General features: G+C 35.4%; 2 protein-coding genes across 8 annotated transcripts; one reads left to right on the top strand and one right to left on the bottom strand.

Moving 5' to 3' along the window:
* Positions 1–257: 257 nt before the first annotated feature.
* LOC136224558 (reticulon-like protein B1) lies at positions 258–13,358 on the top strand. 7 transcript variants are annotated; one of them, XM_066012918.1, is made up of 5 exons: positions 258–1,280; positions 11,972–12,152; positions 12,233–12,374; positions 12,820–12,889; positions 13,062–13,358. In XM_066012918.1, exons 1-5 carry the CDS (start codon positions 404–406, stop codon positions 13,229–13,231), a joined length of 1,440 nt encoding a protein of 479 aa, XP_065868990.1. In that variant the 5' UTR covers positions 258–403; the 3' UTR covers positions 13,232–13,358. The 7 variants fall into 7 exon arrangements, 6 of the variants coding, with proteins under 6 accessions (XP_065868990.1, XP_065868997.1, XP_065869010.1 ...); XM_066012959.1 differs by lacking the exon at positions 258–1,280 and adding an exon at positions 10,029–10,561; XR_010686490.1 differs by lacking the exons at positions 11,972–12,152; positions 12,233–12,374; positions 12,820–12,889; positions 13,062–13,358 and adding exons at positions 2,005–2,223; positions 2,324–2,418 and having other exon boundaries at positions 264–1,280.
* On the bottom strand, positions 6,605–7,968 carry LOC136224594 (reticulon-like protein B1). The gene is made up of 4 exons (XM_066012970.1): positions 7,811–7,968; positions 7,589–7,730; positions 7,074–7,143; positions 6,605–6,901 (listed from the first exon to the last, which is right to left on the bottom strand). The coding sequence occupies exons 2-4, from the start codon at positions 7,703–7,705 to the stop codon at positions 6,732–6,734; spliced, it is 357 nt and encodes a 118-aa protein (XP_065869042.1). The 5' UTR covers positions 7,706–7,730; positions 7,811–7,968; the 3' UTR covers positions 6,605–6,731.
* Positions 13,359–13,378: the final 20 nt, after the last annotated feature.

Below are 13,378 nucleotides of genomic sequence, written 5' to 3'. Positions count from 1 at the left end.
ATTTTTGGTAGATGAAAGATCATTCAAAAGAAAGCAAAATTAGGATGGTAAATTCTAATTTACTGCAACTAAAAGTACTGTAAAAAAATTCAAGTTTTCTGATATGGTAATAAAAGTACTACTTGTAATTGGGGTTTGAAAGTTTGAATCTTTACCAACCAGTCTCCCATAAGGTCAGAGAGTCAGACTGTTAAAACTGTAATTACCGCACTGTTAATAATAAAAACAACACCCAATCCAATCCAATCGACTTTCTTTTTTGAAACGCCATTTTCAAAGCTGCAAAAGCTGCCTTTATCTTACACTCCACACCACGTTTTATCTTTACTATAAAACCCCTCTTTCCAAAACCCTAAACCAACTTCCCCTCTTCTTCGTCTTCTTCCTTTCTTCAATTTCCGCCATGGAAGCTCTGTACTTTCTCAAATTCTGGAGATCCTCTAGAGACCACCATAGACCCTCTAGTGTTGTCGACACAGATTTTGAGTTCAACGATGAGGAAGAAGATGATTCTTTCTTCGAATTGGAACTTACTGTTCCTGATTTTGACACCAATAACATCCCACTAGACACTGATAGCAACAGATTTGACAATAAGAATCAAAACCCCCAATTTGAAACACCTTCTGTCTCTCTGTCTAATTCTGATTCTCTATCTAAGAGGAAGATCCTCCCAATTGAACCCAATTCGACCTCCAAACCTCAATCCCCAATTTCACTTCTCAAATCAGCTCCGAGATTTCGTGTTCTCATGTTCAAAAAATCGAAATCAATGGCGGCTCACGAAACGGCAGAAAAAACAGGGGAGAAAAAGCAGGAAAGGAAGGTTTTCTCAGTGAAATTCAAGCTGAAAGAAGTAGCAAATGTTGCGATTTTCACCAGAGATAACAGTCTGAGAAGACGGATCTCGGAGGAGTCTTTTTCAGATGATTCGTCTAAGCTTTTCTCTAAAGAAGTAATGCAAAAGTATTTGAAGCTGTATGTGAAAGTGTCCAGAAAGCGAAGTGAGAAAACGGAGTTGTCTAAGGTTTCGCCTGCATCTTCTCCGGCGACTGTGCTTTCTGGTTCGCCGAAGAAAGAGAAACAGGGGAGTATTCCGGCGGGGATTCGAGTGGTTTGTAAGCATTTAGGGAAGAGTAAATCTGCTTCATCGGCGGCAACCACTGTTGCGCCGCCGGCTACGGTGGCTAGAAGAGATGATTCACTGGTTTTGCAGCAGGATGGTATCCAAAGCGCCATTCTTCATTGCAAGAAATCTTTTCACTCTTCAAGTTCTAGAGGTAATTAAATTCGATTAATTAATTGCATTTAATTTGCTTAATTATGGATTAAAGCTGAGATAAGGTAAAGATTTAAATTATAGAGAATCGGATTTAGATTTTAGGTGCAAAACATGAAATTTCACGAATTTTTTTGCTAATAAATTTGAAATTACATAATGATAAGATAGAAGACTTTAATCGAGTTGAGCTTTGATCTGGAATTATGTTCACAAGTTTTGCTCATGACCAATTATGAGCCATTTGTTAACTGCTTTTGTTAACTTTACTGCGAACAATTTATTAACTATATTAGCTTTAAGTTTCTTTAATACAAAATTATACATCTTCGAAAATTCAACTAGTTTTACATTTTCGTCTTTATAGAATTACTAATATTAAAAAATCGAACCAAATTTGTTCATAAATGTGTTTATGAATATTATAATCGAGCCTATGAGTTTGTTTATGAATATATAATTGATCCTATTTGCGAGCATTCGAGCCGAGTTTCGCAGTGCTCAAACTCCACTTGTTTATAAATCGAGTTCAACACAGTCGGACTTTTATCGAGCCAAATATCGAGCCACTCTTAAGCGGCTTGGCTCATTTACTTTTAACATTATATTTTCATTTTATATTTATTTCTTTATTTAATATGTTTTTTAAAGATATGATTTTTTTTAATCAAAGATAACGATAAATTAATGAGCCAAATCTTGGCAAAATTGTAACAATGAAACAGAAACAAAACACGGTAATAAATTAAAAACCGAAAGGCAAGTGGATAAACGAGAAGACTGTGCTAACACATGTGTCATCCCATTCGCTTGCTCCCGTATCGATTTGACTGAGTAAGAGTCATTTGACATGAGAATCGATCATATTTGAATAATTTTATCCCCAAATTCAGAATCATCAACAGATGCAGAGTTTATAGCATCAATCACTTGTTTAGCATCAGGTTCGAAAACCATATTCCTTATTCCATGAGCTTTTAGCTATTGCATAGCCTGTAATAGAGCTTCGACCTCACATTCTCTTGTTGTTGCACAACATAACAGGCCCGCACATCTCCCTATTACAAACTGTCCATTTGCATCTCGTACTGCTGCTTCCATCCCTGCTCGACCATCAGCATTAAAACATGCGGAATCAACACAACACGAGAGAAGTCCTTCCAATGGCGGGTGCCAAGCCGTGCAACCAGCAGATGAAATATTTCCTACTGATGTACTTCTGATCTGCTGTTCCCCCATACCAGTCTGATTCCTCAAGGCATTAGCTTCTGACCAATTATTAAGTATAGTACAAGCTTGAGCCACAATCTGATCTATTGTGCCGATCTCATACTTCAAAAGATGGGTATTTCTAGCTTGCAATAAGCTCCAGAGGTGCATCAAGAATGTTTTGACAATTTGTTCCGGGTAGGGGTGTCAATATGGGTTTGCGGGTTGTAAACGTGTCGTGTCGACTTACTCAGGTGACCCATTTATCCCAACCCGGACCCAACCCATTTAATAAATGGGTCGACTCGGCACAATTCGTTTAAGAAGCGGGTTGAACGTGTCAACCTGCTAACCCATTTAATTTTGCAACTCCATACTAAAAAAATGAAAAAGAAAATAAGAACATGCATAATTGCATATGAAAAAATAAAATCCTATAAAACTAACAAAACAAATTCAACAAGATAACATCAAAAATCTAAAATCCAAAACTTACAAACAAAATAAAAAATTTCAATTCCAAATAACAAATAAACTACAACTAAAACATTCAATTCAATTTAAACAACAACAGAATTAGTATATTGTTCATTAGTCTTTGATTCAATGCATTCCAACTGAGTGATCAATTTCTTTCAACCCATCTTGAACTATTAAATTTAGAATGTGAGCAGAGCATCTCATATGAAAAAAAATCTCCACGGTTTAATAGACCACCCTTGCTATTCAATAATTTTTTCAACAAGTCAACATATGTATCATTTAAACTTGCATTATTCAAAGTGAGTGAAAAAATCTTACCATCAATTCTCTTTTGGATATTCCAATCTTTATCAATAAAATATCCGGTCAAACAGATATACTCATTGTTATAATAGAATACCAACAATAAAAAGTTAGACATATCCTACTAGAAGTTGACTCAACAAAAGACTTACTTGTGGCTAGAGACTGAAGCATTCACCGGATGTCAATGAAGAGAGTCAGACATCACAAATTGTTAGGGAAAGAAAGTTGGAAACTTAACGTGTTCTGTAATCTACTAATCTTTATATATATATATATATATATATATATATATATATATATATATATATTAGGGTTAAAAATTAAAATTACTTTAATATCCATAAAACTTTTTTATATTTACATGATATATGGGTTAGATGGGCTATATGGGTCGGGTTAGATGTGTTCGCGGGTTGGGTTGACACGACATATAGACTCATCTAAATTATACGGGTTACAACGAATTCGCGAGTCAACCTGTGACCCGACCCATTTATTTTACGGGTTAGGCGTGTCGACCCATTTATGACCCAAACCCATTTATCTCAACCCTAATTCGTTTAATTTCCGTGTTACGCGAATCGTGTTATCGTGTCGTGACCCATATTGACAGCCCTAGTTCCGGGGTTGCTCTAATTATATTATGAAACCATATTGTCAAGTTCTCAGCCACCGCTACCTCGGCATTAATTCGATCCAGAAGTCCCGCCTTCTGCCACACTCTTATAGCTCCTACACATTCAATAAAAAGATGCCATCCATCCTCCCACGGTTCATTACATATCACACAATTACTACATACCTGTAATCCGCGAAATTGAAGATTTACACGCGTTGGGAGACAATTGCGTGCTAGTTGCCAGCCAAAGTGTCGGATCTTGTATAGAATTTCAGCATACCATAATTTTTTCCATGCTCCCTGAACATGAAATCTCTCTCCTGCTTCCAACTTCGTAGCCAGTCGGTAAGCGTTTTTCACCGTGTATCGTCCTGAAGAATGGAATTACCATATTAACTCATCCTCACTACTCAAAGTACCAATAGACAGTTTATGAATTTCCGTAATATCTCTATGCTCGAAAATTTCCTCCAATAGCTCTTCATCCCAATCCCTGGAATTATGGATAAACAAATCATTAACTTTCAAATACTCCAACCCTTCCACCATAGGGGTTCGTATATACCCATCCTCCTCATCACGCAACCATCTCTCACTCCGCACATTTATAGATTGACCGTTTCCAATTTTCCATCGGACTCTCCTTTAATAATTAGTTGAGAACTCCAGATACTTCATCATATAAAACTTGGTGAATGCCCGAGTCCTCCATAAATCCCCTCTTGGATAATATGATTTATTTTATAAATTTTTCTAAACTGTGTAAAGTGATAAGATTGTAATAAATTAAATATCAGTTTGCAAAAAAAAAAAAATTTGATTCCAGATGATTTTTTATCATTATTATTTTAATCAGATTTTTACGATGGCCCAATATTTAGCCAAAAAAAATTCAATAAAATGTTTGTGCTTTGCTTCTACACATCACGCGTCATCAACTCCTCTCATCTTCTACCAACTGTTATGCGTGAAGAGAAACCTTTATGTGCGCGTGAAATGTTATTCAGGCTTTTTCAAGCCCAACGAGTCGCCAATCCTGGCGACTTGTTAGAGTTGAGGGGTTTCTAAATTTGTTTCTCTAGTGGTTAGAGGGTTTCCAACAATTTTTTAAACCGAGGTATATCATTGATCCATATGGCATACTAAGTTATTTGTCTATTATCAACATACAAATTTAATTCAAGTATTTTTTTTTGTTAAGATAATAATGGAAACTACATGTATTTTGAAAGTATTTAAATTTTTTTATTAAGTAAATTAATTAAAGAAATATAATAATTTTTATTTGTTATTTTTATTGCTATCTAAATTAGATTTTTTCGATTTAAAACCGAATTGAATTGAATATTTTAGTTTTATTTATTATTCAATTTGGTATGGGTATTAATATTTTGACATTATTATATTATATTTTAGTTTAGTTTAAAATCAAATTGTTATATACTTTTAGAAGCGAAGCCACCATATATCTAGTAGAGTCAATTAATTCCACCGATATATATATATATAGTAGTCACTTACTGATTTTACATATATATATATATATATTTAATTAAATATGAGTAAAATATTAATCGGATCCAACCGCTCAATCAGACCGGCTCGTAGTTAGCCCGACTTGTTCAAACGATTTGATCTGATTTGATAAATATTTAAAAATCCAACATCAACCGGATCGGCGATCCAGCTGATTCGCGGTGGAACTACATCACCATGTAACTTGATTTATCAAGTCAGTTTTTCAAACTACAACACTTTCTAGCGGTGAATTCTCTTAATGGTACACTACAATCCTTCTAAATTTGATAGATCTCACATGTGAATTAACTTTTTGTATTAATCAATTAAAAGGTGAATTTTAACGGAATTCACCATTTTTTTTTTGCTTTGACAGGCAAGCAGTGTCCACCTTCAAATCTTACCTAGATTTGAACCAATTTGCTCACCCGTGTAAAACTGACTTGCTCCAATTTTGAGCTAATTGCAAGCTAATCACTTATAGAAACCATCAAAGATACTCCTAACATCTTCCTGTATCCTTTATCTAAAACCAAAAATAATAATTAAACCTCAACTTGTTTTGAGAAAATTTGTTACTTTATTTCCATTGCTGCTCTTTATGTTACAAACATTAATCAATGTTTCCCGAGTAACGTTAGTTGATAGCTTTATCGGATTCATTCCCATTACCCTCGGTTAAGTTTCAGTATAAAAAATGTTTATTTACTCTATTTTCTCCTCATATTCGCCTTTTTATATTAAAAATGAGAGTCTTAAATGTTTGATTAGAAAACTACTATTTACCTTTTATACATGAAAAGCTATATTAAAAAAGAGATTTTTTGGTATTCGGTTAGGGAACTGTTGTTTGCCTCCAACAGCACATAAATCAAACAGGCTATCATATTGAAAAACAAAATAACATTGAATTACTACATTAATTTCTCCAAAATTCAGAAAGCGTGACAAATTTACACCTTGTTCTTACAAAATATCTTTATTTTGAAAAGATTAAGACACTGACCTGACTAGTAAAATAATACGGTTTTATACCTGATACAATTACTCTCTACATATTTATTCCTTAAATAAGTTTGTATTTACGCAATAGTAAACTATAAAAAGCATGAAAAAGCTTGGTTTGACTGTAAATGTCTGTATCAATATAGCTAACTGTATACATCCCAACTGGCGAGAGACAATAGTAGTGGATGATGCCATAACTATTTTACGTAATTTATTGTTTTTACTTTAGAAAAAGGAGACTAGAAGAGATACTTTCTTTCTTAGATATTAATAATCAAACCCACAAAACATTACAGCATCCTTCTGATTCTAATCCCTCTTCTTTTCCCTAAGCGGCCCCTTTGGAATTTGACTCAAAACCTTTGCATCAAATAGAGCATACCTCTTCTTGATCTCAATCCATGCCTTCTCCGATAACGAATCAACCTTATCCTCGTGTTTCTCGTATGCCACCGGCAATGTGTGCAGCAACAATAACGCTGTTTAAAAGAATTATGCATATGTCAAGGACTAGTGACTCCAATCTTTTAACTCACATTAGTAGTTTGGTTGAAAAATTCTATTATGCGCTTGGTGCACCACGTCATCCGGGTGCCAAGCCAATAATTTGATGCATGGTGCGCCAATAATTAAATTTCTCAGTTTGCTTACCTATGTAAAACAAAGTCAAGAAGTTAAACCAATTCCCAACCACAGAAAAAATCCACAAGCCTGCAATTACCTGACAACCACAAAAGAGCAATCTCATTAACAACATAGGCCACATCTATGCAGCATACAAAGTGAATATGGCAAACTACTATGTTAAAAATTACTCATTTAACAAGCAATTATCTATTGAAGTCCCATAGAAATAACATATACAACCACAGTACCAGGGGATATCTTCATCTACTAGGCCAGTAGTCCTTGAAAATTTCCCTTATAGAACATGGGGATGAGGGAGGTTTCAGATTTCCCCTGGTTGACAGTGATAAATTAAGCTATCTCCAATCTGTCCCCATTAAGATCTTTATACCCAAACATATATATATAGAATAGAGATGGAGATGGAGATGGAGATCCTCAAAGGGGACAGGAAGGGGCAGTGGTGCAGGGGAGAGGGGGAGAGGGGGGTGAAACTGAGGTGTGGGGAACTGCCTAAAATCTTGAATGCATCAACTTACTGAGAGAAACTTCTTCACATCCTTCCCTGATGCAATACTGTGCAGGCCATTCAGTACCCGATTGATTTCCATTGTCAGAGCAGAGGCAACTTCACGGATGTAAGTTTCAGGAAGCATAATTTCAGGGATATCAGCGGGAGACCTGATTAAGTGACACCAGAAAGTCAACTTAAATATGGTACACACACAATGTAAACCTGATAAAAGGGGAAAACAACTTACTTGTTAATGAAGATGGACACATTGGACCACAGGAAAAGAGCAGCAAGACCCAATATTGATATATGGCAAACTAAAGTCAGCAAGTGATATTCAAGCAACTCAAAGAGGGCCCATATTAAAGTTGCACCACCAAGCACACAAGCAGAAATTTTCTTGTTTCTCCATAGAAGAACATCAGCAGCTGCAGAGAAAATATAAAAAAGTGAGCAAGATGACTGAAGAAAATGAGGGAGAAGCTTCACCACAATACTTTAACTTTTTTGTGATTTACTGTCAACTCAAAAACCATACTGGAGCTGGTGTTGTTATAGTAAAGCATCGCTGATACAATGGCAGATACCTTTTCTATTCTCTAAAACTCAAGGGAAGAAGGGGTGAAATCAAGGTTCTTAGTTAAAGAATAAAATAAAAAAGAATAGCTGAAAATTCCTGAAATGAACATTTCCTTTCATGTCAAAAAATTGAAAATAAAACAGAATCTCTTAACTGAATCATGTGATTACTGCAATCTTGAAACCAACATTAGACCACATCATAAGTCAACTAAAAAGTAAAATCAGATCTACTGAACACAGCTCTAATTAGAACAATATAATATCACACCTTATGTTGCATGGAAACTCTTCTTCACTAGCATTTCGTGTTCGTTTCCATTTCTTTTCAATTTCCAATACCGTTTCCTAGCTATAGTTTTTTAGAAATAGCGTTTCTAGGTGTCCGTAGGTTCCGTTTCCGTGTAGCATAGGTCACACCTATTACCTCTTTCCGATCATAAAATGGCATTTTTTGGAATAATCATTTTCAGAAACGAATTCAATTAGAATTACTAAATATTTAAACTTTAACTTATTTTATTTTTATCAAATGATAGATATCTAAGCAAGAATTGATTTCCTTACAAAAAAAAAAGAATCAAAATGCAAGTTTCTAAACAAGGGGGAAAGGAATAAGGGTGGAAAACTCACATTAAAATTCCATCGTGAGAAAAATTATATATGACTAAATAAGCGATGTAATCAAATAAAAATATCTTTCACACGAACCTGAGGGCTTAGAAACCTAAGCTAATTCAAAAACAGAAGTGAGGAAAAAAAACTAGAATTCAACTCTCAGAAACTGAAGAAGCAGGAATGTGAATTAAGCAGTGTAATATTTGATAATCTCAACCGATCAGCATGATGTTGCAGATAAACAGATTATCACATACCAAATCTGGTATTTGACAAATGTATTTCCAAATCTAACTATCGAATTGCATGAATTGAAGTACCTAACTAACTTCATGATTTCAAAATTTTAGCGCTAATAACCTTCAGGTTCCTGCTAAAATTAACAATTAACAATAAGAACAGAAACCAATAGAATCTTCTTGCAAGTTCCGCTAGAGTTATCGGCGAATATAATAAAATCAAACATTTATCAAAAAGAGATCAGCAAGCAGAATAAGTTACATACGGAAAACAAGAAGTGCCTCTAGAAAAATGTACATCCTACATTAGCTATCATTCACACCAGAAAGCAGATAAATGATGGAAAACAGATGCAGTGCAAAAGAAAAAAGAGAGGGATAGGATAGAAGAGAATACGTTTTCCGCCACCGAGGACCTTGTGAACGGGTTTCTCTCTTCCAAAGAGACGAAACATCTGTGATTTGACTGCATCCATCTTAGAATGTTCATCGTTATCGGAATCAGAGGAAGAAGAAGAATGATGACCGTGGATCTTATCGGTGATCTTATCCATAAAAGATTCAACCGCAGATTCGGGCTCTGAAGCGTGCTCCGCCATGGAAGTTGGCCGTGTAATTAATTAAATGGAAAGAGGGAGAGAGAGAAAATGTAGAGGTTTGTTTTGTTTGGTATTGTGAGATTTGAATGAAGGGAAGCGGTACGAAATGAAATCTGGGTCGTTAAAGGGTTACTGTTCCGAGCCAGAGGTTTGGAGAACGAGGCTTCTAGATATGGAAATAACGGAAACCAAGGATGGTGGCAGGTGTCTGGGGAACATCGTGAGAGATTTTATTCTCACATGGAGTCATGCATGTCACCTTCTCATTCCTTTTTTTAGCATTTCTTTTTAACCTAAAAATAACATTTAAATAATAATAAAAAGCATGATGACTTAATGAGAAGGTTAAATGTTATTTTTAGGTTAAATGTTATTTTAGGTTAAATGTTATTTTTAGGTTAAATGTTATTTTAAATAAATAACATTAAGTTATCATGCTTTTTATTATTATTTAAATGTTATTTTTAGGTTAAAAAGAAATGCTAAAAAAAGGAATGAGAAGGTGACATGCATGACTCCATGTGAGAATAAAATCTCTCACGATGTTCCCCAGACACCTGCCACCATCCTTGGTTTCCGTTATTTCCATATCTAGAAGCCTCGTTCTCCAAACCTCTGGCTCGGAACAGTAACCCTTTAACGGCCCAGATTTCATTTCGTACCGCTTCCCTTCATTCAAATCTCACAATACCAAACAAAACAAACCTCTACATTTTCTCTCTCTCCCTCTTTCCATTTAATTAATTACACGGCCAACTTCCATGGCGGAGCACGCTTCAGAGCCCGAATCTGCGGTTGAATCTTTGATGGATAAGATCACCGATAAGATCCACGGTCATCATTCTTCTTCTTCCTCTGATTCCGATAACGATGAACATTCTAAGATGGACGCAGTCAAATCACAGATGTTTCGTCTCTTTGGAAGAGAGAAACCCGTTCACAAGGTCCTCGGTGGCGGAAAACGTATTCTCTTCTATCCTATCCCTCTCTTTTTTCTTTTGCATTGCATCTGTTTTCCATCATTTATCTGCTTTCTGGTGTGAATGATAGCTAATGTAGGATGTACATTTTTCTAGAGGCACTTCTTGTTTTCCGTATGTAACTTATTCTGCTTGCTGATCTCTTTTTGATAAATGTTTGATTTTATTATATTCGCCGATAACTCTAGCGGAACTTGCAAGAAGATTCTATTGGTTTCTGTTCTTATTGTTAATTGTTAATTTTAGCAGGAACCTGAAGGTTATTAGCGCTAAAATTTTGAAATCATGAAGTTAGTTAGGTACTTCAATTCATGCAATTCGATAGTTAGATTTGGAAATACATTTGTCAAATGCCAGATTTGGTATGTGATAATCTGTTTATCTGCAACATCATGCTAATCGGTTGAGATTATCAAATATTACACTGCTTAATTCACATTCCTGCTTCTTCAGTTTCTGAGAGTTGAATTCTAGTTTTTTTTCCCCACTTCTGTTTTTGAATTAGCTTAGGTTTCTAAGCCCTCAGGTTCGTGTGAAAGATATTTTTATTTGATTACATCGCTTATTTAGTCATATATAATTTTTCTCACGATGGAATTTTAATGTGAGTTTTCCACCCTTATTCCTTTCCCCCTTGTTTAGAAACTTGCATTTTGATTTTTTTTTTTTTTTTTGTAAGGAAATCAATTCTTGCTTAGATATCTATCATTTCATAAAAATAAAATAAGTGAAAGTTTAAATATTTAGTAATTCTAATTGAATTCGTTTCTGAAAATGATTTATTCCAAAAAATGTCATTTTATGATCGGAAAGAGGTAATAGGTGTGACCTATGCTGCACGGAAACGGAACCTACGGACACCTAGAAACGCTATTTCTAAAAAACTATAGCTAGGAAACGGTATTGGAAATTGAAAAGAAATGGAAACGAACACGAAATGCTAGTGAAGAAGAGTTTCCATGCAACATAAGGTGTGATATTATATTGTTCTAATTAAAGCTGTGTTCAGTAGATCTGATTTTACTTTTTAGTTGACTTATGATGTGGTCTAATGTTGGTTTCAAGATTGCAGTAATCACATGATTCAGTTAAGAGATTCTGTTTTATTTTCAATTTTTTGACCTGAAAGGAAATGTTCATTTCAGGAATTTTCAGCTATTCTTTTTTATTTTATTCTTTAACTAAGAACCTTGATTTCACCCCTTCTTCCCTTGAGTTTTAGAGAATAGAAAAGGTATCTGCCATTGTATCAGCGATGCTTTACTATAACAACACCAGCTCCAGTATGGTTTTTGAGTTGACAGTAAATCACAAAAAAGTTAAAGTATTGTGGTGAAGCTTCTCCCTCATTTTCTTCAGTCATCTTGCTCACTTTTTTATATTTTCTCTGCAGCTGCTGATGTTCTTCTATGGAGAAACAAGAAAATTTCTGCTTGTGTGCTTGGTGGTGCAACTTTAATATGGGCCCTCTTTGAGTTGCTTGAATATCACTTGCTGACTTTAGTTTGCCATATATCAATATTGGGTCTTGCTGCTCTTTTCCTGTGGTCCAATGTGTCCATCTTCATTAACAAGTAAGTTGTTTTCCCCTTTTATCAGGTTTACATTGTGTGTGTACCATATTTAAGTTGACTTTCTGGTGTCACTTAATCAGGTCTCCCGCTGATATCCCTGAAATTATGCTTCCTGAAACTTACATCCGTGAAGTTGCCTCTGCTCTGACAATGGAAATCAATCGGGTACTGAATGGCCTGCACAGTATTGCATCAGGGAAGGATGTGAAGAAGTTTCTCTCAGTAAGTTGATGCATTCAAGATTTTAGGCAGTTCCCCACACCTCAGTTTCACCCCCCTCTCCCCCTCTCCCCTGCACCACTGCCCCTTCCTGTCCCCTTTGAGGATCTCCATCTCCATCTCCATCTCTATTCTATATATATATGTTTGGGTATAAAGATCTTAATGGGGACAGATTGGAGATAGCTTAATTTATCACTGTCAACCAGGGGAAATCTGAAACCTCCCTCATCCCCATGTTCTATAAGGGAAATTTTCAAGGACTACTGGCCTAGTAGATGAAGATATCCCCTGGTACTGTGGTTGTATATGTTATTTCTATGGGACTTCAATAGATAATTGCTTGTTAAATGAGTAATTTTTAACATAGTAGTTTGCCATATTCACTTTGTATGCTGCATAGATGTGGCCTATGTTGTTAATGAGATTGCTCTTTTGTGGTTGTCAGGTAATTGCAGGCTTGTGGATTTTTTCTGTGGTTGGGAATTGGTTTAACTTCTTGACTTTGTTTTACATAGGTAAGCAAACTGAGAAATTTAATTATTGGCGCACCATGCATCAAATTATTGGCTTGGCACCCGGATGACGTGGTGCACCAAGTGCATAATAGAATTTTTCAACCAAACTACTAATGTGAGTTAAAAGATTGGAGTCACTAGTCCTTGACATATGCATAATTCTTTTAAACAGCGTTATTGTTGCTGCACACATTGCCGGTGGCATACGAGAAACACGAGGATAAGGTTGATTCGTTATCGGAGAAGGCATGGATTGAGATCAAGAAGAGGTATGCTCTATTTGATGCAAAGGTTTTGAGTCAAATTCCAAAGGGGCCGCTTAGGGAAAAGAAGAGGGATTAGAATCAGAAGGATGCTGTAATGTTTTGTGGGTTTGATTATTAATATCTAAGAAAGAAAGTATCTCTTCTAGTCTCCTTTTTCTAAAGTAAAAACAATAAATTACGTAAAATAGTTATGGCATCATCCACTACTATTGTCTCTCGCCAG

Source organism: Euphorbia lathyris, chromosome 1 (genome assembly GCF_963576675.1).
Source record: "Euphorbia lathyris chromosome 1, ddEupLath1.1, whole genome shotgun sequence".
In the NCBI taxonomy this organism is placed as follows: Eukaryota; Viridiplantae; Streptophyta; class Magnoliopsida; order Malpighiales; family Euphorbiaceae; genus Euphorbia; species Euphorbia lathyris.
This window is presented reverse-complemented; position numbering and strand designations above follow the sequence as displayed.